Raw genomic sequence first — 26733 nt, forward strand, 5'->3', positions numbered from 1 at the left:
AAGTTTTGCTCTAAGATCTGTAGAGCAGCTCTCAAGCTACGTTTTGATATAAAAACTTTTTCGATCCGATACCGTTTGTGAAAGTTATGGCCAAAACAGTGAAATGCAGTTTAAGAATGGAAGAAGATTTGGGATCTCTGTGACACTGTGAACACTTCTGTGTGGTTAAAAGCACAGTTGGACCCTAAAACTGGCCTAGAGACATCCTACGCGTAGTATGTCTTTATGCTCAGAATTGAATAAAATTTGGTCCAGAGACTCTCCTTAAGTCCAGCACACAATGGTATGCTCAGATTTTAATTTGGACCTAAAAATGGACTTGAGACATCCTACGCGTAGGATGTATTTTTTCTCAGAATGACTTCAAATTGTCACCCCAGCTTCTCCTTGATGTGCTGATCAGAGTGGTGTGTTCATAGGTTGGTTTGGAGTCCTAAATCAAGCTGGAGACATCCTACGCGTAGGATGTCTTTTTGCTCTGTTTCAACTCAAACTTGCACTGTAGCTTCCCCTTGATGTGCTAAACTCACAGCCATTTTTACTTTTTGATTCTAACACCTATAGGTTGGTCAAATGATCAACAATCTGTTTCAAAAGCCTGATGTCTGTTCTGATGAATTCCTAAGTCAAATCAACTCCAATTTGGACCAAAATTGACTAGGAGGCTTGCCTAAGGCTATATGACAGCATGGTATGGTCACAGTAAAATTTTGGTTTCAGAATTATGCCTTAGACATCCTACGCGTAGTATGTCTAACTGCTCAGAATTACCCCAAATTTGAACCACAGACTCTCCTTAAGGTGCTGATCACAGTGGTATGCTCAAAATTAAGTTTGGAGTGCAAAATCACACATATGACATCCTACGCGTAGGATGTCTTTTTGGTCTGTTTAACCCCAGACTTGTCCCACAGCTTCCCCTTGATGTCAGTAACCCAGTGGTATGCTTAGATTTTGGTTTGGATTTCAAAAGTCCCAAATTTTAGCTGTTCTTGCTTTTTGTCAGTCCAAAAACGCTAAAGTCTGTTCAATCTTCACTTTCACTGACCCAAATGAGATGAAATTTATCACATGCACTCAATACCACATTTAGAACATGCCTATGGAGTCATCCTATGGTTTGGTCTCAAAATTAGTCCTTGGACACAATTTGGGTAGGATGTCTGGCAATTCTCGTCTTTTGGCTTTGATATGTCAAAATTTGGTCAAATTTCCACTTTCCAGGTGAAAATAGGGTAAAACCTATCTTCTGAACACACTGGTCACCTCATATTTTCCAAAAAGTGCACAGATCACCCTGTAGACATCCTACGCATAGTATGTCTACTGCTGATTTTTTCAGACTGAAGTGTCCCTGATGCTTCCTTATGCTCTCAGCAAGTGCAAGTATGCTTCACAATTGCAAAAACATGCAAAAATCACTCAATTTAAGCCTTTTCTGACTCCGCCTTTTGGCTTTTGGTCAACAAAAATAGGGAAAAACACTCAAGTCAATATGTTACTAGGGTAAAACCTACCCTCTGAACCCACTGGTGCAGTCAAAATTTTCAAATTTGGTCTCTAGAACCCCCTTGAGACATCCTACGCGTAGGATGTCTGTGTTTACAGAATTGCAGGTTTTCTTCACAGAACCCTTGCAAATGCTCTTTTATATGCACAACATCAGTCAGTCATACAAAAATATCCACAAAAGCTTGTTTAATGCATTTTTACCCTCAAAAGCACACTTTTCCGTGATTTCAAATGCAATCAAGCACTTTAGCAAATAATTCAGTGTTGAATAGCTCTAGATCAGAATCGGATCACTTACCTAAAGCTACTCCTACAAATCATATGGGGTTTTGCATCTATGAGTAGAAAAACGCTTCACTGCCACACACAGACTAGTAAACGCTTTTATCACCTCACAAATCACTCGACCACCAACAACTACTCTAATCCTCAGATCCTATTTAAACCTATCTAGTCGCAGACCCTTGGCAAGACACACGCTTCCTGGCTATCCACTTGATCGCGGAATATCCTCTTCCGGATCCACTTAAGAAAAATTCTTTCTTTAGCCGAAACTAAATCAAGCAACCATCACACGAGTGTTAGTAGGAAACCTACTTAGGTCCTTGTGTCCCCGACAGCGGCGCCAATGTTGGACGGGAAGTCTCACACACCCATGAAGTGCATGCAAACACTACCTAGATCAACATAATGTCAATCGAGGACACAGATGACACGATAGGCACACGGAGGAAATCTCTTAAGCTTGTCAGGCTGAGACCATCCTACACATACAACACTCTGGAAGGCCAACTAAACCACAATCAAGAACCTCACTGCCCTCAACTACACCACCTAGCCACATACACACATACGGAAGGTAACTCACCTAATCATGCCAGATTCATACGAAACTTAAGGAACACCATCCCCTCACTAGGATACACCTGTCCCTAAGCTTCTACACTCAAAACCCTCACTCTAAACCCGTCTGCGAAAAACGCGTAGGATGACAGAGCAAAATTTTGAAAGTGCTCAAAACTGAAATTTACGAGTACCTATGCGTAGCTTACATCGCCACGATTCTATAGACTACTAGCATGCAGAAAACAGGCATCGTTTGATACACTTACGGCCACAAATAGCTCGTAGATGTGTCGGCGTGTGCGCTTCGTCTCGCGTGGAATGCTTGGCGTTGTCACGTAGCTCTCCTCGAGCCTAAAGCAATGGTGCAGTCGGATCTCCAATGTGTTGAGCGAGCAGGGCGTAGCAAGAGGATGAAGCTCACACTCACTCTCTTTCTCTCTCCCACACAATAGACGGCAGTGCTAAGTTTTGATTATGATAAAAAGTCCCTTTTACAAAATGACCTAGGTACCTTATATACTAAGGCTACCTTAGGTTTAACCAAAATTGGGGTTGAAAGGGTCAAATGGCTTTGTATTTACAATCTGGAAGTGCCATTGCACCCCGACTTCTGAAACTAGAATAACTACTCATTTCAAATGACGTTTATAGCCATAATCCGCAGCATTTTATACTCGCAAAAGATAAGACTTTGGTACGAAACTTGAGTTATGTTGTGTTGTTGACCTAGCGGTCAACACACTAGGATCGTGTGCCCCCCAAGGTGTCCAAGGTGTGCCAAGAGGTGTGTCGAGAGGTGTGCCTGGGTAAGACGGGGGTCGTGAGCGAGGAGGGGTCGAAGCATTTTTGGACCCTCCTCCATAGCAACCACCACCTCCACCTGACGATCGCCGAGATCGGCGAGTGTGCCTGTGTTGCGGAGATGAGGACGTACCCGCCTCTACCCCACCCCTAGGTGTCGAAGCGGCCGTGATGGGAGAAGAAGGCGTCGTACCCATAGGCGTAGTTTCCGTGCCTCTGGCTACCCAGTACTGAGAAGCCTCTGCCATCTGAGCAAGCATCATCCGTGTAACGAAGCCCATGAATGCATCTGCACTCATGGAAGCGGGATCTGGAATCTCGTCTGCCATACTAAAGTCCTGCACAAAGAAAGTAAAATAAAGCGTCAGAACACAGTTGTTTAAATTAACTTTAAGCTTAATTTTAAATCAAAGTCTTCACACAAACACTTACAGGCCTAGGCCTCGACGAGTGAGGCATCATTGATAAGATCTTGCACCGTATCATCGTCTATCTCTAATTGCAAACATAACACTGCCCCAACTCGTTCTGGCAGATTGTCTTCATCCATTGCATCTTCATCTACAAGTGTCAATTCTGGCTCGTCTGCATCATCCCTCGTATATCTATCAGCTTCCTCTGCCATACCTTCTTCCATCTCATCTAATGTCACAGTAGTATGGTTCTCTAACTGACTTTCCTCAAGGAGATCTTGCCCTTCAAATACTTGTTTATTTCTTGGAGCAACCTGAACCACAAACCACCATTGTCGCTCTCGAGGGTCCGGTACAAAGACCACTTGCTCGCAATGTTCGGGGAGAGCAAATGTGTCGCTCGCATCTGTCCAAGTCTTTGTAGAATCTATTTGCACAAGTTTGTTTTCATCTCTGCGTACCGTTGCATTGCGACCAGAAGTAATCACCTTGAACCACTTCACATCCAACAAAAACATCTCAAACCGCCGGAAGCTTACTTTCAGGATATCTGACACCAGACCACAGTAATCCAAGTTGTTAGTGCTCTCATTCGTGTCTCTAGCACTGGCCCTGCTCTTTTGCATGAAACTAATCATTACCCCACCGTCAAACGTGTTTCTTCTGCTGTCAATTTGTTGTGTTCTGAAATGCTTTCCATGCGACCACAGTGCCATGTATGTATGATACTTCCAGTCACATCCAATAGCCAGCTCTTCCTCTTCTAGAGATATGGGTTCTCCGATCTGTCGAGCTGCTCTCACTGTCTTGTCCAACCATGCCATTGTAGGGAATTCAGGTAGAGGAGCGAGATAGTCTGGCAAGGGTAAGCCTCTAGTCGTTCGACTTCGCCTGAAATCCTATCGCTCTAGATTGCGTCTCTCTTTCTCTTCTTCGTACCTTTCAAGCCATTTTTGCATCGGCGCTGAATTTAGTATACAAAACTTCATGATCTTTTCTCGCATGGTCAGGTTCATTTTCTTCAGCACCCCTTGCCCTTGCGGCTCCTCTCCCACCAGTCTTGCATCCTCCTCATCGCTCCACAGTCGAGGCATTTCTGGGTCAGAAACGGATAGAAATTCGGTTGTCAATACAAGAGACTCTTGCACCAGCCATCCTTCTGCCATGCTCCCCTCTGGACGCTCTTTTTGGCAAACAAAACCCTTAAGTGTTTTCATGAACCGCTCTAGAAAGAACATCCAACAGCTGTGGACTGTACGTGCCACTGCAACCTCATCTACTACATGGACGAGCAAGTGTATTTGGATAGTTAGGCAGCTCCTGGGTAGATACTTCTCAATCATGCAAATTGCCTCAATGGAGTTAGCCCTTGCGACTGCAATAGATTCCTCCCGTATCTCCTTGGAAGAGATCCACCGCACTAGCTCTGAAATCTTGTATATGCAGGTCCGCACTTCCTCCGTTAAACACCCCTTGATTGCAATTGGAAGAATGAATTGCAAGAACTTATGCCAGTCGTGTGATTTCAACCTTGAAAGTTGATCGTCATGGGTGAATGCTGTCTTGAGACATCACATATATCCTGTTGGCATCCTGAACTCTGAAATCACCCTTTTCACTTGTCGCTCTTCGTTTTTTAGCAATACCCATGGCGCTCTTGGAAGTTTTTTTTGACCAGCTGCATTGGTGAAAGGCCACAGCTCTGGCATCTTTCCAACCGACTGCAAATCATCTCGTGAAGCTCGATTGTCTTTCATTCCCATGATTGCTTCCAGAGGAGCTCTCCCACATTCTTGAATATATGCATTGGATCCAGCAAATGGTTAATTAGTAGATCACCCCAGTACGGCAATGTATGGAGAATGGACAAACGTTTCATTCCTGGAACAGGTTGCCCCTCATGTTGCTCCCATCGGCGACGCCACTCTTGTACATGCATAGGACAACATTCGACGTGACCAAGCTGGCCTTCGCGCAAGTGATGGCCATTTGGAAGATAACGGTGGTGGCCTTGATAAATTGTCTTTCGAAGAGAGGTAGAATAGCACACATCCAAAGACTGCCCGCAAATTGGACATGCATTGTATCCCAAAGTTGTTAGTCCTGCATATATCAAAGCATGAATCAGGCCAAGGCAAAGGGCTTGAGAATAGCAAGAATTTTGTAAATCAATAACCATTACCAGAACTCCGACCACATCACCGTTGCAATCAAAAAATCTCTTTTGTAAATTACGTACCTAAACAAAGCAGTGACGCTTGCATCTGACCACCCATACACTGACTGAAGATTCAAAAACGCCAGACAAGTACGAAGCATAGATATTTTGGCGCCTTCATAGATTGTTAGACGTGCCAACTTCCTCAACATGTCTTCAGGAGATAGGCGCATGGCTTCTGGTGCTGCTTCATTCGCGTTCTCCTCACTTGTCTGAAAGAAGGCATCCAGCATCTCCTCCATGCCGTCGTCTTCTGTCTGTAAGCCCTTTTCTGCTTCCATCCGTGGCTCTATATTGGTCGGACCTTCACACATAATCTTTGTTCTCTCTCTCTCAGATGTAGGTTCTATGTCACAGAAATCAATGCCAGTTCCGTAGGAGTCGTATCGCAGATTCTGTACGGTTTCTCTTGCAAACTCTCCGTACTTGTGCACATGCTCATTACATATCCTATGCTTGCGCAGGATTTGATACTTGCAGAGCGTGCACAAGCATGCAATCTTTTCCTCCATGTTAGTTGATGACGTTGCCATCTACAATGATTATGAATGTTGTTTTAATATATATATATATATATATATATATATACTCCTCACAATGTAAACTACCTCGCATTCTCTAGTCTTGCCCAATCTCCGTACACCTCGGTCCAGAGGTGTACGGAGATCAGGACCACCGGGTCAAAATCTCGTCTTTATTGGTCAAATCCTATATGGGTAGACACATACGTGCACTCCCAGGTGTACATGGCAATGCATGCAGCAGACAAAACCCCTTTGCCTCTTTTAGTTCCATAGTTTCTTCTATGTCTACGAACCCATCTGCCTCCATTCCGAGGTAGCCTGTCAGAGAAAGCTTTCCAATGCCGCTCTTGATGAATCATATATTAAAGCATGAACTTTTTTTTCATTTTTGTAATGTTCCGTCTGTTTGCAATTTTTTGCACAGGTTTTTCCAAGGATATTATGCCCATCCTAGTGTTTTTTTCACCACATGCACAAGCCATGGAAGTTCTCAGTCCAATGAAAGTTTTCTACTTGATTGTAAACCGGACGGGGCCTCTATGTCCAAGCCAGAAGATAATTTGGAGATGGATGAGCAACTTGAGAAAGATTCAGAAGCCTTGCATGGTTCTTGCTCAAAAAAGCGATCTCGATATCTCTTTCTCTCTCGATCTCACTCTCGCTATCTCTCTTTCTCTCTCTCTCTCTCTCGATCTCGCTCTCGCTATCTCTCTTTCTCTCTCTATTTCCTTATTTTCCTATCTCTCTCTCTGTTTCGCTCTTCACTTCCCTACCTCTCTCTCTCTCTCTCTCTCTCTCTCTATATATATATATATATATATATATATATATATATATATATAACTCTCTTTCTCTATCTCTCTATTTACTCTCTCTCTCTCTCTCTCTCTCTCTCTCTCTTTCCTACACACACACACACACCTCTCTCTCTCTCTCTCTCTCTCTCTCTCTCTCTCTCTCTCTCTTTCCTACACACACACACACCGCTCTCTCTCTCTCTCTCTCTCTCTCTCTCTCTCTATTTCCTACACACACACACACACACCTCTCTCTCTCTCTCTCTCTCTCTCTCTCTCTCTCTCTCTCTCTCTCTCTCTCTCTTTCCTACACACACACACACACCGCTCTCTCTCTCTCTCTCTCTCTCTCTCTCTCTCTCTCTCTCTCTCTCTCTTTCCTACACACACACACACACGATGTAGAGAGAGAGAGAGAGGGGTTGGGGGGGGCATAATACCTGCGCAGCAGGTGAAGGCCAAGATTTGAGCAGAGCGCAGGAGAAAATGGCCCCTGCTGCTCGCGGGTTTTGCTTTTTTCCCCCAATTTTTTTGGCGTCGCTATATGCGTCGATATACGCGTGGGAAATAAAGCCTTTCCACGTGTATATCGACGCACAATGCGACGCGTATATCAACGCGTATATCGACGCCTACTAATTTCGTCGATATACGCGCGTCGATATCTCCATGTTGTGTTGTAGTGTATAGTATAAAGAAGTTACAGGAGGAATATCTCATCAAATTATCTATCAAGGATACCTACTTACTCCAAAAATCCTTATTTTTGGGTAAAAAAGGAAAAAAGAAGATTATTCAATTAAACTTCTAATCGATTAAGTCTTTTATAAGGCTGTCGAACATGGCTCCAAAGAGAACCAGGAGAAATCCTCTTACCGAGGAAGAGGCTGTTAGCAACAAAAGAAATAAAGCCACTAATGACCATGAGGCTGGGCCTAGCCATAGGCCAACGGAGGAAAATCTACGGGCTCCCGCCCAACAACACATGGACGAGCAGTCCCAGGTGGATTTCTATTTTGTTCACTTAAAATATTTTAAAGTTCATTTTTAAGTTAGCATTGCATACGTAAGGTTAGGAAGGATAAACTGGCTGTAAACAGCAGGTAACTTCCATGAAACCAACGAGAAATGATTGTAAATAAGAAAGAAATGATTGGGTTATGACTGATTGACTTAGGAAAGAAATGCTTGACCATCCTTAAGACAGCTTGTCTCAAGACACCTCTGATTCTGGAAATATTTTACTCCAGGTAATGAGTAATGATGGCGATACTGCCATGGATGATTCGGTTTCCTCAGCGCGTGTGGAGTCTTTACCTCGTGCTTGTTTGTGTTTATGGATATTACTTAAGATTTCAAGTTTATCCTAGAGGAACCGCCCGGTTGTATGGGCAGCCGGTTGGCGTATGGGCACATGGACTTTGGGTGATGGCTTTTTTCACCGTTTTTTTATAAATAAGGAATGGGTGCCATTTTTTCACCCCTGTATAGGTGGTCTTGAGACAAGCCAATACTGGTCAGAGATACTTCAGAATGACAGTACCTTGTCTGAAGTCTAAAGATGTTTGTTTGCTGAAAGAATGTTTTCAATATTGTTTTCAAAGATTGTCGTAATGAAATTCAGTTGTGAAAGTTAAAAGGAATCATTGTTTAATTGTGAAAAGAATGTGGTAGTGATTAAATAACACAGAAATCATGTGTGAGTGCGGGGTGGTAAGTGGGGATTGACTAAGGTTGTCAATCATGGAGGGGTGGACCTGATTAGTCAGGTAACTATCCATTCCCGCGCACTAAAACATTTAGAAACTTCTTCACTTGGAAGAGGAATCCACCAACGGCGGCTGTGCCCTCACATATGTTAGGGGGAAAAAAAGCGTTGGCTAAGGAAACCATAATCTAAATGATGAATTTATAGGGCCGGAATAAAATTTTTTCAGTCCTGTTTCCACTGCGAGACAGGACTAGGTCTCTTTCTAGGGCTATAAACCTAAACCATTGTCAATGGTAAGGGTGAACTCCCTGGAATTTTTCTTGTTTAAGGACTCTGACTTTAGTAGGCCTAGAGACCTGTCAATGGTCCCATCTTGTTTTTGGTGTCGGCGGGTATGGAGACCTTACAAAGCAACATAAATTCTGCTAATCAACACCAAAATCTTCTAGGAGATAGTTTTTATAGATTGAGCCCACATGGACACAAGTCGATCTGAGAGTTCAAGTACAGCAAAGCAAGCCAGTAGAGCAGTGGAAACATAGGTATAAATGCAACAGAGCAGATTTTACAGCTATATGGCTACAATGGAGATAAAGTCTTATATGCAGATTCAGAAGGCCATAGATGCTTGATGAGCAACAAAAGCAACACAGGAGTCATGATTCTATTGATCAAGTTAAAGAAAGATTCAAAGAACTTCCGGATATGCAAATTCAGAAGGCCATAAATACTTGATGAGCAGCAAAAGCAACACAGGAACCACGATTCTATTGATCAAGTTAAAGCAAGAAGAACTCCCAGATGTTCACAGACTTCAGTGGATCCAGGTATTGCAAGATCAAAGATGAAGTGCAGATAGAAGTTTAGAAATTCAACCCAAGTGTTTATCCAAAAATTTGCACAAGCTAACAAAACATACAGTTGGTGCATATGCAATTAGGATCATTGTACATGGACTACAGTGGTAAGATCTATAGTCGAAGACTAGAAATTGAATATCCAATAGATTAGACAATTCAAGCCAATATATTTAAAGAACCAAGCCAAAGACGGTACAAAGTTTAATATGGAGCAGTCTACAACTTCAATCTACATCTTGATGCTTAGTGTTCTGAAAGAAGATGTCGACAACTTGGCAAGCACAAAAACAAAAGCTCCTTTGCAAGAGCTTGACTTGACAGAGCCAGTTGAAATACCCCCAGTCATGGCATATGTGCGCTCCTTGCCGCACTGTCGAAGCAAGGGACTTGCCGATACACCGTATGCGAGCCACAAACGGCTCCAAGCACACAACAAGCCTAAACTAGCAAGCTCAAGAGAACAAAGGGTGTGTCACTCACCGCTCTACGCTCGCCTTCGTGGTGGATTCCTCGCCGCGATGAAGAAGAAGCTGCAGTCGTGGCACGCTCAACCGCTTCGCCGCCGTCGTGCCTTCGTAATGCTCGATCGCACACACACTCTCCCTCTCTCTCTCTCTCTCTCACACACACACACACACAAGGAGGTGAAGAAGAAGAAGATGGAGATGGAGCAAGAGCACTCTTCAATTGCACAAATGAGAGAATGAGTAAAAATTAGGTTTAGTTGGCTTTTATAGGAGCTCACCCAATTCACACTTGGGCGCCCATGCTTAGCCAACTAATCCCTTGAATGTCCAAGTTAAAGTGTGCCTCTCATCGGCGATCACTCTACCTTTCCCTATTGGTCCGACAAGCCCGGTACCTGACTCTAAATAATACAACGTTTATAGATCATAGGGTGTCCGTGTGCCGTGAGGGTTGACTCTAAATAATACAACGTTTATAGATCATAGGGTGTCCGTGTGCCGTGAGGGTTAACATGCCCCCCTTCCTGATGTAGATTCCGTCCTCGGAAGCTATTGAGTTGAAGCTGGTTCGTCGAGGTGGAAGAGCATTTGAGATGAATGTCCTTAGCCTTCTTCAGTCACTGCAAAATCAAACAACATTGGCACAGTAATGGCATTCTCTTAAAAAGCATATGCAGTTTTAGGTAGACACATTGATTGGTAAAAGAATTTCAAAGAATTTGTTAGCAATGAACATTAAATTGCAATGTAATCAAATGCATAAACAGATGTAAAGGTAAAAAATTAAACAAGTCTAGGGTCACTAATTTGACGGTCGAAAAGCACTAGAGATCGAATATTAATACCATGGGTAAGCTTCTTAACTTTCTGTGGTCAATTAAGTTGTTTAATCGCGAGAGCCAAGTATTCATGTTCGAGGGCTGACTAGAGGCTATATCTAGAAAACTTTGTAGTTAAGCTACCATAAAAGGAATTTCTCATGAAATCATCGCCTGACTGATTACTTTTTTTTTGACTCCCCAAAGTCTTTTCACAGTGATTCAATTATGATGTGTGTGCTTATTTTGTATGCCTTGGGTTTTTTGCTTTTCAAGGAAAAGTGCCCACACTGGGAACCTCTAGGGCTCTAGTTGTACCATAGGCGATACATGTGAGTGAAGTACCAATTCAAGCCAGGATTTCTCTTCCAGCTTAAAATTTTACATTGTGGCACTTTGATTTTTTGTTTGTTCATTTTCAGCATCTTAATTTTGTAACTTTGGGGGGTCATATAACACTGATACACTCCCCAGGCTCATCACATTAGTAAAATCCCTTTATAATACTTAAGCTAAAGGTCAATAGGGTTAAGCCCACTAGAAAGCCCTAGTACATTTCATACAATGCTGCCTAAATCGGATTAAGAACCTAAGTAACCATTGCTTATTAGGAAGGCATTCCCCATGGTATTAAGAGAAGATCTCTAATACCTAGCTTGGTCAAACTAGCTTAGTCGGACTGCTTGATTTTTACCCCTAAACAAGTGATTATGACAAAACATTACATTGAATTAAATGTTTGATACTAAGCAAATGCACTGAATATTATGCTACCAATCACAATCAAGGCAGACAAACATGGATGCAAAAAGATAAAGGCAATGCTAATGGACAAGAAACATCTGTTTGTGTCGATGGTCGCGCTTGATCTGAAGGTTCCATGAAGGTCCAAATCCTATCAATAGCAACACGCTCCTGTACACACTATGAAACACAAACAATACCTCTAGGAGGCACATCAGTGGGAAAAGAGAACTTCGCTAATCACGCAACTCTAAAACAGAGACACTGCTATCGTACTAATCTTACCTACCCTCCATCACTCAAGTGATGAGGATCAAAAGGTGTTTTATGGCATAGGTTTCTGTTTCACTGTACCAGATGTGACATGTGTAGGTCTGAGTCAATGTTTTGACTTTTATTGTGCATACTCGTTTGCGAATTGCTCTTGCTCTTTTTTTTTTTTTTTTTTGTGAGTATAAAGCTTTATATGTACATTCCCTAAGATTGGTGATTGAGAGGTCAGGGAAAAAGGTTGAGAGGGAAACAAATGAATGATGACTGTCAGCAAACACTCCCCCCTTCCTTGGGTAGATCATACCGTTTGAAATGAGCTTGTCACCCTCTGAAACCAATTGTTCCAGTTGGTAATAGGTGAGGATTTTTTCCAGTAGTTTGTTATTACCCTAGGTGCCTCGTCAAGTTGCAAGGGTGGTAAGGTACTCTCCCAGGATCGAACTTGAAGTGGTTCATCAGGTGATTCTTGAACACTGGGAGGTGTGGATTCTTTGGTAGCTTCATGGAGGTCCACTACTATAGATGGAGGCGGTGTAGAAGCTTTTACCTCTATGGATGTATTACATGAGGAGCTAGAATCTTCATGGGACTCCCCCTTTCCTGAGCTAGGTGGAACAAATCGTTCTTTCTTTGGTACCCAAACTAGCTCGGGAGCGGGTGTGTAGCATTCTGTGATTTTTTTCTTTTCACGATCATTGATTCGTTTTGGAGCTACGGGATTGGGCTCACTTGGGTCAGGTGATAGGTAAGAGCACAATCTACGTTTTGGCACCCAGATTTGATCATTTCCTTGATAGTAGCCTTGGGCTTCCAATAGTCGTTTAGGGATCCATCGCAACATTTTCTTACTTTTCTTGGAGCGAGTGGTACGTTTCTTACAAGGCTTCTGTTTTTTAGCACTAGGTATGGTCACTAAAGAAGCTTTAGGGACCCACTTGTATGTTTTCTTCGTTACATTAGGATGAGTCTTGTCAGAAGCGATATGCATCGCTTGTAGCATATTTAAGGGTATAGGCATTTCATCCCCCTCAGGTGTTACCCAGGTCGTCCCCCTATTTCCCCAAGTGTCTATGGTTGATGCTAGGTGGACCCAATTCACATTGTGTGATTCAGTCATCCCAGGTAGGATATCCATATAAGGAGAATCTTGGCCAATGTCTGTATCCTTCTTACAAGTGTAACAATATTGTAGTGGGGCCGAGTGAACTGTGGTGTCAGAGCGATGATCAATAATGGTTTTACTCCCTAAGGGGTGTACCTTACCAGTCACCAAATCCACTCTAAGGACAGAGTCTTGGAATTGCAAATAGACATGATTTTTAGACCAATCGTGAACCATTTGTGCTTTCCTCATGAATGGTCGTCCTAAAATCATTTCATATGACATAAGGTGTTTAGAGAAATCCATTACAATGAACGTATGTTGTACCTTGTGTCCTAGAACTTTGATCTTAAGATCCTTGAGCATCCCCATAGGTTTGGCTATGGTACCATTTGCCATGTTTACCACAATGTTAGTAACACTGAGGCGGGGTTTTCCCATGGATTCCCAACAATATTTTGTAACGATGCTAACTCCCGCACCACCATCAAGAATTCCCTTTATAGTTAATCCCTTGGTAGTGATGGGTAGGGCCGCATTAGACTCGTCACCTTCAAAATACTGCCCTAATTCGTTAATGGGTACCTCGATCACAGACACGTGTCCATCTAAGTCAAGTGATTGCACATGATTTTCCTCATCAATCATAATCGAGTCAGGCCTATTTGGTTGCGCAAACTGCGGTAATCCCGTTCGTAGCTCTCCGTTAAGGAATGCTCGAAGTGCAAGGAATAACTCAGGATCTCCATACAGCTTTGCTATGATCGTGGTTCGGACCTCAGAAGACATGAAGTCCACTAGTTTGGCAACATTCATTGGCGTTTTGCAGGGTGTAGGTCCTTGACTAAGAACTGGTGAGGATGGAATCTCATATTCCTCAATGGGATCAGGTATTCCTTCATTAAACATCCTTTCCAACAAGAAAGGTGTATGCTCACTTTCTGATGTCCCGTCCTCACTCCCTTCTTGGATGATACTAGATATGGCTAACGGTCTATGGTTCATGTGGGGTGGATGAACTTGCGTGGGAAACACTGTGTCATGAATTTTGATATGCATGGGTTCTGGTTCTAGTTTCCTTTGAGTCTCCTCCACTAAACCTCTTAGATGTTTCACCTGCTTAATCTCGTCTACAGGGTTTGGGTACGTCCCAATCTTCTTTTTACGATTCTTCCCTTTTTGCCCCTGCGGTTTATCTTGGGGGTCTTGGATTGGATTTGGAAACACTTGTGGTGTTTTCAGAGGCTCTTTATGGTTTTCTCTTATTCGGTTTTCATTTGGTTCCATGTTACGGTTTTCTTTGTCGGTCTTTCCCTTTGTGGTATTGGTTCTAGTCTCCATTGTCTCGACTGAATCTGAATCATCCTCGAGGTCATTCATATACACGGGGTCATCTCCTGTTCCTATGTTTGTTTTGGAACTTGGCTTTGAATTTTTCGTATTCTGCGACTTCTTCCTTCGTGTCTTCTTTTTCTTTGCTTGGATAATTGACGCGGTATCTCTCTCTTCGAGGATATGTCCTGGCCCTTGAAGCATGGACCGTGTAATCGCATAAGCGGGTGCAACGGGTGGTATTGGCGATGTCACACTAGCAATTTCGACCAAATTTAGGGGTGTGATTTTAGGCGCATTTGGGTTATAGGGGCATTGGGCAATCAAGTGATCTATGCCACAACGATTACATGTGAGTATTGGCATTGCAGACGTGCTCCCTTGATTCATTTGCATCTGTGCAGCATTCTTTTGCAGCCTAATAGGGCACTCCGCTACTCGATGTGGTCCACCACACTCGTAGCATTGAAGAGGTGGCCTCCTAGCCTGGGTGTTGATATTTTGACCTCTGGATGCGAGAGCAGCAGCTTGATAAACCGGCTTGACTTGTCCCCAACAATCTTCCATGTAGTATATAGGACATTCTTCCAATGTATCAAGTCCGTAGGCAATACTAGTGTCTATTTCCTCCTCACAGCCATCTGCATAAGCATTAGATGGATCGCAACCCACTTGGTTCATAGGGGCGACTCTTGGATGCGGGGGCTGCGGTCCTAGCACAGGAGGTGGTAACGGTGTAGCTTGTACAACATTTTGAGATCTAGGGACCATGTGTTGCGGTAGTTGCTCAACAGGTGGAGTAGGCATCAATACAGGAGCTCGAGGTGCATCCGTCCAGGCTACAGGTGGTCTATTTGCCATCATACGTTTGATCATTAAACAATCCTTAGCTTGGTGACCATACCTACCACATGCGTTGCAAGTTCCATTAAATTTTACTCTAAACGTAGGGCACTCACTAGTGCTATGTGGACCTAAGCAAATGGAACACCATTGTTGCTCCCTTCTTGGATACATGTGACTATTTTGAGGGGGTCGATGATCCTTAAGAGACTCTTGGATTGCCTTGGTGAGGTCTGTCAAGAATGTCTCAAATACCTTTGGCTCATTGGCAATGGGCTTTGCAGTCATGGGTTCATACTCAATGGCTTGTGAGCTAGTGGATCTCGTGTCAGTAGACACCCTCATGCCTGCTATCATCAAGTTGTCCTCTAATTGAATTGCATTGGCAGTGACATCTTCCTAGGTTGTGATACCTCTAATCACTAGTCCATTATAGATTCCTTCATTCCTCAACCCTCGAATGAATCGATCAAGCAGTTGGTTATTGTTGAAGCGCTCATTTACAGGGCAGCGAGAGTTTAAGTGCTTTAGACGACTAATGAAGTCCCTTACTGACTCTCCTTCCTTACGTTCGGCCTTCTGTAGCTGAGATGCTACACCCCAAAGCACACCTTCTCGTATGTACTCCTTTAGAAACAACCTTCGAAGGGTAGGGTAGATTGTTTTCTCGTCCACCCTTAGGGTCCTATACCAATCTCCAGCCTTCCCACTTAATGTCAGGCTTAAGGCATTGCAGTTATGTAGTTCGTTGCGTTCCCCTAAGGAATCACATACTTGTTCAAACACTTCAATGTGTTTTCTAGCATCTTCGTCCCCATTGAATTTTTGCGTGAGTTTGGCAATTTGTACTGCCTTACTTCTAGGCTCTCTATCAGATGCATGACGCATATTTTCCGCGATAGATCGACCTATGGTTTGAGCAAACGCTGCCAAGTCACCTATGTGAGGAGGTAGGGCCGGTGGAGGTACTCTTGGAATCATATGTGGGAGAGGGACGGGTGCCGGTCTTGGCATATGTGTGGATGATGCAGGATATGGAACATAACCGGGCATAGGTCCACTCGGATAAGAGCTAGGGAGCGGCACTCGAGGAGCATAAGCAAGTGGTACTATTGGAGGTGTGGGGGCCATGTGTGCATAAGGGGCTAGAGGCACATATGGTCGAGGCCCCATATTAGGTACTACGACACTAGGTAGTGGCACTGCGCTAACCGTAGATGTCATCGGTACATTCTCTGTCAGGCTTATCCCTGGAGTGAGCACTGTGTTTTCCTTGATAGAGTATTGAGCCAAGTTAGGGAAGCTAAGGTTTTCGCTCGGAGGCTCAGATTGCATAGAGACCCCAGGTGAAATGACGTAAGATGGGTCCATGGGGCTCATTAGAGGAGTCTCCATTTGTGATAGAGTAGGTTGTTGAGCCTTGCTCGTATCCAAAAATCTCATGGGGCCAGTTGAGAGTATATTTACCCCTCGGTTTTGCCTTTCTGATTGAATAATGCCATGGATAACATTACAGATCATTTTCTATTGATCTTCGATGCTCGTGGCACTAGAGGTGGATTGTACAATCTCTATCCATCCTACATGGTAGGCGTGGCCAGAGTGTAGATCCGTCAACACCTCAGTGTGGAGGTCGTATGTCCAATGATCATTAATGAACAATCCTTCTAGAGTCGACGTGTTAATGGTTTCTTGTGAGGTAGAAGCAATGTTGCTCCCCGTGGTTTTACTTGTCACCAACGGTACTTTAGAGGGAACTTCTGAAGGAGGCAGCTCAACAGGGCCTTCTTGGTAAGAAGTTGGCAGGATATCCACATGGACACTCTTTGGGGGTGTGGGGTCCACGTGCGATGTGAAAGGAGAGTCCACTTCCCCACCCCCTTCGTGTGCTTCATTTGCATCAGGTTCCGAGCGAGTAGCTCTACCTAATGTTTCCATGAAATGGCTAAACATACTAGTACTAGGCTGTGGAGCTTCGGGAGGTGCATGGCCTTCTCTCTCAGTGTTTTGGGTAGGGTATGCTTCCATGATTTCTGAGTCGGAGGAGGAATCACTAGCGGCTATTTTAGGGTCTTGGGTGGTGCTACCTTGTGTCCCCGCTGAGGGTCTAGAGCTTATCGTGGATGGGTAATGGGTGTCCGTATGAACAGAGGCACCCTCAATATGCTCGTGTTCTAGCACCCGCCCAGAGAGTAAGTGCATGTGCTTCTGATACCCTAAGGTGTCAAAAAGCTGCTCTAGGAGGCCTTGTGACTAGTTTTTAGCGTGTTTTTTGTTTGTTTTTTTGCTAGATTTTTTAGAGAGTGTCGTGGAATGGGCCGTGTGATAGCTCGAAACGAGCGTATCGGTCAGAGGGTCGTGCCGTGCTTTACAGCCCTCCGTTTGGTCACTCTATGCCCTCGGAATCCCTAAAACTGTCAATTTCCAGTAGGGAACTAGGCCCAAACTAGAAAGTCTAAGGGTGCAAGTGGGAAGAGAAAGGAGGAGAGTGGAGGACTTGTCCCACATGCTCTCATTCTCTCTTGAGGGAGTAGGGTATATATATAAGAGTGAGTCTAGTATATATCATAAGACTGAGGACTGAGGCTTGGGCTTGGGCTTGGGAAAATGATCCCGATCCCGATCTATCTTTTATAAAAACCAACCCGACCCGTCCGTTTTAAGAGTCACGTTTTTTATTTTCGAAAAATTTCGCCGCCCGCTCACTCGCGTTTTTTGTTTCCGATTTTTTTTTTTTTTTTGCAGCTTTTTTTTGTGTGCAGAAAATACAGAAATTGAAAACGCAGATATGCAGAAATTGCAGCAATTGAAAAACGCAGATATGCAAAAATTGAAATCGCAGAAATTGAAAATTGCAGAAAAAACGCAGAAATTGCAGAAAATTAAAAAAACGCAGAAATACAGAAAATTGCAGAAATTGAAAACGCCGAACTTGAAAATGCAGAAATTGCAGAAATTGAAAAAACGCAGACAATAGCAGAAATTGAAACTTGACAGCAAATGCAGAAAACGCAAAAAACAGAAATCTCCACACACTCCTTCCCTGCCTTTCCTATGATAGAAATTGCACCACAAGGAAGCGTAAAGTGCTAACCGAGCTTAGTGTAGGGCATATCCCCGGCAGCGGCGCCAAAAATGTGCGCTCCTTGCCGCACTGTTGAAGCAAGGGACTTGCCGATACACCGTATGCGAGCCACAAACGGCTCCAAGCACACAACAAGCCTAAACTAGCAAGCTCAAGAGAACAAAGGGTGTGTCACTCACCGCTCTACGCTCGCCTTCGTGGTGGATTCCTCGCCGCGATGAAGAAGAAGCTGCAGTCGTGCCGCGCTCAACCGCTTCGCCGCCGTCGTGCCTTCGTAATGCTCGATCGCACACACACTCTCCCTCTCTCTCTCTCTCTCTCACACACACACACACACACACACACAAGGAGGTGAAGAAGAAGAAGATGGAGATGGAGCAAGAGCACTCTTCAATTGCACAAATGAGAGAATGAGTAAAAATTAGGTTTAGTTGGCTTTTATAGGAGCTCACCCAATTCACACTTGGGCGCCCATGCTTAGCCAACTAATCCCTTGAATGTCCAAGTTAAAGTGCGCCTCTCATCGGCGATCACTCTACCTTTCCCTATTGGTCCGACAAGCCCGGTACCTGACTCTAAATAATACAACGTTTATAGATCATAGGGTGTCCGTGTGCCGTGAGGGTTAACAGCATATTGTGGAAGAAAAGGTGGACATCTTTCTGAAGATTGTCCAAGAAATCAAGACAACAAGAACACATCAATTGCCAAACAGGGTACATAGCAAATTCGAAATGCGAATCTCGATGTAAGTGCATCTAACTCATCACTTTTAATGCAATCAGATGATTTTGCATTATCGTTAGAAGCACTAGTAACAACATTGCAAGTGCAAAATCAGCATAAAGATGCACAAGCACCTGAAAAGCTTAAAATTTATTCTTTGAGCAACAAACTCCTGCGTGAATTTGGTCAAGGTGTCCGGATAACAGCGAATTTTGAAAAGATTGTTAGGTTTGCAAATGATTCTGCATCCACCACTGCCACACGTGTGCAATCATTCACGAGTCTAAGGGACACATCAAAATGAGTGATGTTAGCTTTGTATGGCACCCATAATTCATATGCACAGTTGACCAAAAAGGGCAACTGCACAAAAAGGATCAACCAGTGTTTGAACGGGCCACATCCCAACTCATAGAAGTGTGTCCAATAATAGATAAAAAAGGATGATTCATTTCAGAGGATAGAAACTATTATAGCACCTCATCTCTAAAGCTGAAGGATATTACCTGAGTGAACCCAAAAATCTATTTAGAGCCAAACTCTGCTCCATTAGAAATCAAGCTTTGATGTTATGGCCAAACGAGCATATACTTTGATCAAAACAGTCGAACATATAGACGAGAGTCAAAGATCAAAACAGTCGTAGATATAGACGAGAGTCTAAGATCTATGAGGAATCTCAAATCTCGAGTGAGATTTTCCGAGCAATCCCTAAAACGAGCAAGAGTGGCCAAGGCTCACTATACAAAACAAAAAACACATAAGATTTTTTAGGTGACTTCAAGCACCAAAAAGAAAAAAAAACAAGATTACACCTAATTTTAATGGCAAAACGATAACAAAATTTTGACAAAAGAGGCCCCTTAAACAAGGGTTTGGTAGAATGTTTTCTTTGATGGGCTAGAACAATTGGAACCCATACAATGGCATGTTGATATTCCTCTTGTGGATATAACTCTCCTATTCCTACCTCCCTACATGTGGGACCACGAGACTTACACTAAAAGAGTAAGGTTGTTGCCACTCGAACAAATCTCATGAATAAGGAGAGTCTGGGAGCTTGAGCTTCTCTTCACTTTTCCTTCTTCTTCTTCTCCTCTCTCTTGCTCTACCTCAAGTTATTGTGGGTTGATGCACGATAACATACTATGCATTTTAAGTTACTCTAGAGAAAACGGTGGAAACTTGAAAAGAATTCTATTATTGCAATGAGGCTATTCTTTTGAGAAAATCCACATCATGGTATATATTAAAGTTTGGATCACACCATCATAGGTGTCCTTCTATCAGAGGGCCCAAGCATCAGTCCTTAGCACCCCATAAGGGTAGCTGGGAGGTTTGTTGTGCTACAACAAACAACATTGTGCCACATTGAGACAACTGTGTTGGCTAGGAAAGGTAAATCTCAGGGTCCCTAATCATTGACAAATTTGGTTTTGAAGGAATAGGAAACTCAAAATAGATGAGGCAAGAAGGTATAAACAAAACCCTTCAAAAAATCTCTTTGAAAGAGATGCAAACTCTTTCACATACGGGCAGGGACCAGTGCTCGAAAAAAAACTTTGTTATGAAAACTTTGTCCTCACTCTCCCTCAATGTCTTAAAAAAAAGTCTTTGAAAGAGCTCCCGCCAGCGTGGACGGGTAGATGCAACAAAAGGAGACCTCCGGAGAGGTGCAACTACTAAATCACATTTCTCTCTCTCCTCATCTGCTAGATCTTTAAGGTCCCTTGGGATAGTTTTTTACGATGTCAAAACTCTCTTCTTCTTCTTCTTTTTCCCTTTGGAAACAACATGAAAGACATAGTAACAATATCGGCAGCAATAACCAATATTCAAAGAAGGAGATGGGGGAAAATTGCAAAATGCAAACCCTTGTATGCTTGCAATAGTCATTCTTTCAAGAGTAAAGCAAAAACTGTATCTCATTACACGAGCTCAAAGGTCCAAGGTTTCTATTTAAGTACCATCGAGTCACTGCTCTTGGCTAAATCTTGCTATGCCGCTCACTGCTTGGACTTCTCGGTGGCCTCAGTCCCTATGCCAAGCGCTCTTCCCTCCTGGCAATTTTTTGCTCCCTGATAGCTTGAATAGGGGGGCAAGGTTTCAAGGGAAACAAGATGGTGTCATAATGGAGGATTTGGTGACCCTAATGGTTGTCCCATTTTGGACAAATCTGCGACCTGAACTTATTCCACGCACCCCACAATGATTTCATCAAATCGGATCCCTTGGGGGTGATGTTTATATGACCAAAAACATTTGTAACCCATGGCAGTTGTTGCCAAGTCTTGTCTACCTCTAATGTGAAGGAGTTACATTTCCTAAACAACAAACAAGCTAAGTGTAATTTGATAACAAGGCCAATAGTGAAGGTCTAAAATGGCCTCCCTATACACGTGGGACTCAAGGATAGTAAATAGCAAAGCTACACAAAATAAATAGAAAAGGCACATCTTATATATCTATGTTAAAATGAGAGGATATGTTGCGATGTGGCAGCAACTCCCTCCAAGAGGTGCACCCAACTCTCGATAGCCACAAAGGTGGAATTGAGTGAGTAGCCAACGTGGAATTCAGTGAGCAGTGCTTGGGCAGCGATCGCGTCAAACAGTGGGCAAGAAGACCACTATCTCAACACTCACAAATGTCTTGCCACTCGGGCATTGGCGTACATTGGCAAGCTTTCTTGAGGTAATCTTTCTTAAATTACGGGCGTGCACATGGTAGTCAAGAGAAAACCCCTACAGCCCAAGAGCTCGGATGCTTCAAATTCCTCCAGCTCCCTTTGCTCCCTTCAGGATCTCCTCAAGCGATTGATGCTCCAACCCATGGCTGGCAAACGCTCAAGCCACTCAAGTTATAAGGAATGCAGCCTAACACAACTTTCTCCATGTTTCTTTTTTCTTAGATGCGGCCGATAAAGCCTGCCACGATGCCCAAGACGTCCATGATGAATATGTCCAGCACTACAAAAAGCGGGCCAACAATCACATTGGAGCCATGGCCATTATCTAAGCCGCTTAGCTCAGTTCCATGGATTGGTAGTCGACGACAGGTGCGTCAAGTTAGCAATGGCCGCTTGCCAAGTCTATTGATTGCTTGTCAAGTTAGCAATGGCCCTGAGCCTGATTACTAAAAAGTAAGTGTGTGTGTGTGTGTGTGTGTGTGTGATAAAGCCCACACTTCCACCTACGCCCTCAGCCAGGTCGACAGCAAGCAATCAGGAGAGAGTGGAAGTCATCAAGCCTATAGTTTTGCCTAAGTCCTTAGCCAGCTCCCTTTCTCTAACAACATCATGGGTTGTACTACTGATGGAACTGCTTAGCCAGGTCGACAGCAACTAGGTCATGACTCATCATGCTCCTTGATCAGTGCCCACTCTCACGAAACCAAGATCATCTTTGAATGATCCTCACAAAACCCAATGAGAGAGACCAAATGTCTATGTTGAAGCTTCGACAAAAGCTCGATCTCTCTTTGAGACTCAATTACACCTTGCTTTGTGGTAGGGTTCCCTCTCTTCACTGCAACACTGGTCCCATCCTCCAATACCCCCTTGTAAACCTTCCCAAAACCTCCTACTCTGACCACACGCCCTTCATCAAAATTGCTCGTCATCTCCAAGATCTCAAAGAAGGTAAAGTATCTGCAGTTGTTGGATGGCACAGATGAGACATAGCTGCCCGTGCCACTCTTTCGAGAAGTTGTCGAAAGCTTGCTTACAATAGAGTGTGAGTTGCCTCCATGAGAAGGAAGCGGCAGCCATGAGGGAGAACGGCCTCCACCGCTCTTCTTCCTTTTCTGGCAAAATCATAACAGGATAATGCAGAGAGCAGCTGATGCAGCGTTGGAAGCATCCCCTATCCACAAGCGGCCCTGCGTCTCCTCCCTCTCTCTCTCTCTTCAAAAAGAAACTCTCTGAAAGAGCGCGCGCCGGCGCGCACTCTTTCAGAGAGTTTCTTTTTGAAGAGAGAGAGAGAGAGAGAGAGAGAGAGAGAGAGAGAGAGAGAGAGAGAGAGAGAGAGAGAGAGAGAGAGAGAGAGAGAGAGAGAGAGAGAGAGAGAGAGAGAGAGAGAGAGAGAGAGAGAGAGAGAGAAACGGAGGTCCAGTGTATTTTAACTGGCTGAGATTTTGAGTTTGCCTTGAAGAAAACTTGGAATTTCAAGTTTTAGTGTAATTACCTGCAAAAGCTTCAAATTTTGACCTAAAAACAAGGAGAATTTCAAGTTTGTCCTTATTTTCTTTGGTTAGGAAAAATGCATTTTTCTAGCCCTGTTTTTGACTAAGACAGAGACTCGGGAGTGGGAGCGAGAGAGAGAGAGAGAGAGGTCCCAAGTGGTACTGAGAAAACCGCCATGATGCTATCAGGCAGCAGGCTATTTTGGCAATGCAGATGACAAAGGGCAAATAAATAAATGTCAAAGTGGACATGAGGGTAAAAAAGCTTATGATGGTGCAACTATGATGCTTGCTTCGAGATGCGGTGCGATGCATCATCCGACCTGCAGTGGTGCATTGCTGAAGAATCGGTGACGGTCACAGCCACCAATCTGTGTGCTCCCAACAATGCCTTGCCCAACAATGCGGGTGGCTGGTGCAACCCACCTCTCGAGCACTTTGACATGGCGCAGCTAGCGTTTGAGAAGATTGGAGTGTACAGGATTGTGCCTGTGGAGTACCGCCAGCCAAGAAGGGTAGCATCCACTTCACCATGAATGGTCACGCCTACTTCAATTTGGTGCTCAATACAAATGTGGGAGGAGTCGATGATGTGCACTCCGTCTCCGTGAAGGGCTCGCGCACGGAAGCCATGACCGGAAATTGGGGCCAAAATTGGCAGAGCAATGTGCGGCTGGACGGCTAGAGCCTCTCCTTTCAGGTCACCACAAGCGATGGTTGCACCCTCACCTCCTACGATGTGGCGCCCACGGATGGCACTTCGGCCAAACCTTCAGCGGTGAGCAATTCTAGCTTCAATATTTGGTTGCCCAAATCAATAGGCTAGCTACTTCATTTTGGATTGGGAGCACAATAATATTCTACACTACACTCTATTATATATACTGGGTTCCTGTGCTAACATCTCCATCTTGCAAGCTAAGGTTGCACCCAATTATGTTTACCCAAGGTCTGCCTGCAGGCCAGATTGTTCAATGTGATAAATCCATCCCTCCAAGCAGACATCTCAATGTCGAGGGAAAGGCATTGGGAAATATTTCCACTAGTGCAAGTCATGGTTTGATGAGCCTTTGGCTTCAGACACACTCCTCATCCAGCTCTGTTGATAACCTATTTGAAAATTTGAATAGGCAAGCATTTGGGAACAATCTACAGATAAACAGAAACATCTCTCATGACCGATTCAACACAGAATACGGTGTCCGCAAGAGTTGGTTAATGTGACGTAGCTCCAAGGAGATGCAACAACATTGCAGCGGAAAACTAAAACATTTCCAGTGCTAGAGACAATGTTTCGACTTTGGAGAAAACTAAAACATTGTCTCTAGCGCTATCCCGGACACTAGAGAAAACTAAAACATTTTTTAATGTTGTTGTTGAAAAGGCACAACATGCTACTCTCTATTTTGCATCAATATCCCACTTTTTATCTTACAATTCTTTAAAAAATCTCTCTTTTTTGGATATAGGGAATGAAAATTGTTTATTGATATAGTTTAGAAACTTTGTAGCTGTATGAGCATTGTTGAATTGCATAAGATTTATTATTAGAATTTGAATTTAAAATATAGTGTTGATTGTTGTTGTGGATCATGACATGGTTTGCATACTTGTAAAATAAATTTTCTACTCGATTAGGTTTCTCATTGCTCGACAAATCTTGCATTAAAATTGTAGTTTTGATTGTTGTTGTGGATCATGACATGGTTTTCATACTTGTATAATAGCTTTGCTACTCGCTCGGGTTTCTCATTGCTCGAGAGATCTTGCTCGGGTTACGGTAAGACTCAAGATCTATGATGCCTTGGGTCCTGAAACCACACAAGCTCATATCATAGGAGACCCATGGGATAGACAATATCAGGGCAAAGATAATGCTATCTACAGCTTGACTTAGGGAATAATTTTTCATATTTCATGGAGATACATAGGAAACTATGCAAAAGGTTTACAGATGTCAAACACCAACAATGCTACCCAAAGTGTGTCTTCATGATCTCAAAAGGTGAGACTAAACCAGAGCCAAACATTTTTGAACTCTCATAATGGAGAAGGCTATAGTCATCACCCTAGGAATGGGGGAGCTATAAATTCATCAAAATCAGCTCTTGTACCAAGAACCACAATGTCAGCTATAGAAGCCCTAGAGCCTCTAACCAACAGACACCTTCAAAGCAGAAACCATTGAAAGATCATATGGTTGTTGGAAGTTTCCAATTGACCTAGATTCCATCATATTCTAGAGATAAATGCCTCTATGAAGATCATGAGGGACAAAAGTTTCAGCTGATCTCCACAAGTCAAAGTCAAAATCCAACAAATCCAATAGTGTTCAAACAGTTAATGTGACCAAGCTCACATATGAATACCAAAAAGTTCATGAACTTGTACACCCCCCTATGGATGGTAAGATTGAAGTCAAAGACTATTTGAAGATGATTCAAAGCCTCAAGCTTCCAGAATAGGTGACAAAAAAATCAAAATCAATGAAAGCTAAAGTCTAGAAGGATACACAAAGGTCACGACCAAAATCTCCTTCGAAGAGACATATTCTGCCAGAAAGTACAATGTATCTTCTAAGATCAAAAGTTAACCAAATGCAGGCGAACAATTCCCCAACAGTTGCAATCAAAAGGTGCAATATTATAGCCAATGGAGTCAACATTGATTGAAGCTGGTAGTCAAAGCAAAGAAAATGCAGATAAAGCTCAACCAAAGGACACTGCCACAACAAAATCATTCAATACATAAAGAAATCCTAAGACAATGAAGTGCAACATTGTTGGTGAGAATGAAGAAAATCTCTCAAGCGAAGTAAAGCTAGATTTTTAGCTAGATAAGAACCTGATGTCTTTTCGCACTTGGAAAAGATGTATCCAACCATAACTGGAAGATGCTCTTGAATTTATGAGCATATCGAGAAACAATCAAGCAGAATGCTGGGGAATCATCTCCACCACCATTGAAGTAAGTTTACAGAACATTATAGCCCAATTCCATGTGATCACATTAAAAGATGTACCAGATAACATCATATTGGGATTGCCAATGGCCCAAAAGATGTAGAAATACACAGCTCAAACATGACGGAGTCATCACAGACAACAAAGAATGAAGACCAAGACTGGTCACCCGCGGACGACCAAGACTGATCACCCACAGACACAACACAAAGTCCTCAAGCACAATTAAAATGGAGACTGATATCAAAGCAGATCTTATTGAAGATGGTTCATCTCCATCGAGCAGAACTTCAGAAGATCTTGAATAATATTAGGCAATAGAAAGTGCACATCAAACAGAGAAAAGAGAAACCACGATAGCTATTGAGCAGAGAATGCCACTAAAGGCAGAAGTTAAGAAGAATGGGGTTGTAGACAACCACTAAGCTATAGGAAGTCCACAAATCCAGACATTGCCGATTGAATCTATTGATGTAAATCAGATTGGAAAACAGAGTCTCAAGCCACCCTCCATAG

At 43.3% G+C, this 26733-nt stretch overlaps 1 protein-coding gene and 1 pseudogene across 1 annotated transcript; one reads left to right on the plus strand and one right to left on the minus strand.

Annotated features, from left to right (window-relative positions):
* Positions 1-22456: 22456 nt before the first annotated feature.
* On the minus strand, positions 22457-22932 carry LOC147428270 (receptor-like protein kinase THESEUS 1). The gene is made up of 2 exons (XM_086496367.1): positions 22799-22932; positions 22457-22721 (listed from the first exon to the last, which is right to left on the minus strand). The coding sequence occupies exons 1-2, from the start codon at positions 22930-22932 to the stop codon at positions 22457-22459; spliced, it is 399 nt and encodes a 132-aa protein (XP_086352493.1).
* Positions 22933-23532: 600 nt separating this feature from the next.
* Positions 23533-24046, plus strand: LOC147428271 (expansin-A2 pseudogene; annotated as a pseudogene).
* Positions 24047-26733: the final 2687 nt, after the last annotated feature.

Source organism: Adiantum capillus-veneris, chromosome 23 (assembly GCF_014529385.1).
Source record: "Adiantum capillus-veneris isolate H3 chromosome 23, ASM1452938v2, whole genome shotgun sequence".
In the NCBI taxonomy this organism is placed as follows: domain Eukaryota; kingdom Viridiplantae; phylum Streptophyta; class Polypodiopsida; order Polypodiales; family Pteridaceae; genus Adiantum; species Adiantum capillus-veneris.

Coding starts and splice junctions, on each gene's coding strand:
- LOC147428270 (XM_086496367.1), bottom strand. CDS start 22,932: ATGCTTCCAACGCTGCATCAGCTGCTCTCTGCATTATCCTGTTATGAT. Junction 22,722..22,798: donor GAGGCAACTCACACTCTATT/GTAAGCAAGCTT, acceptor CAACAACTGCAG/ATACTTTACCTTCTTTGAGA.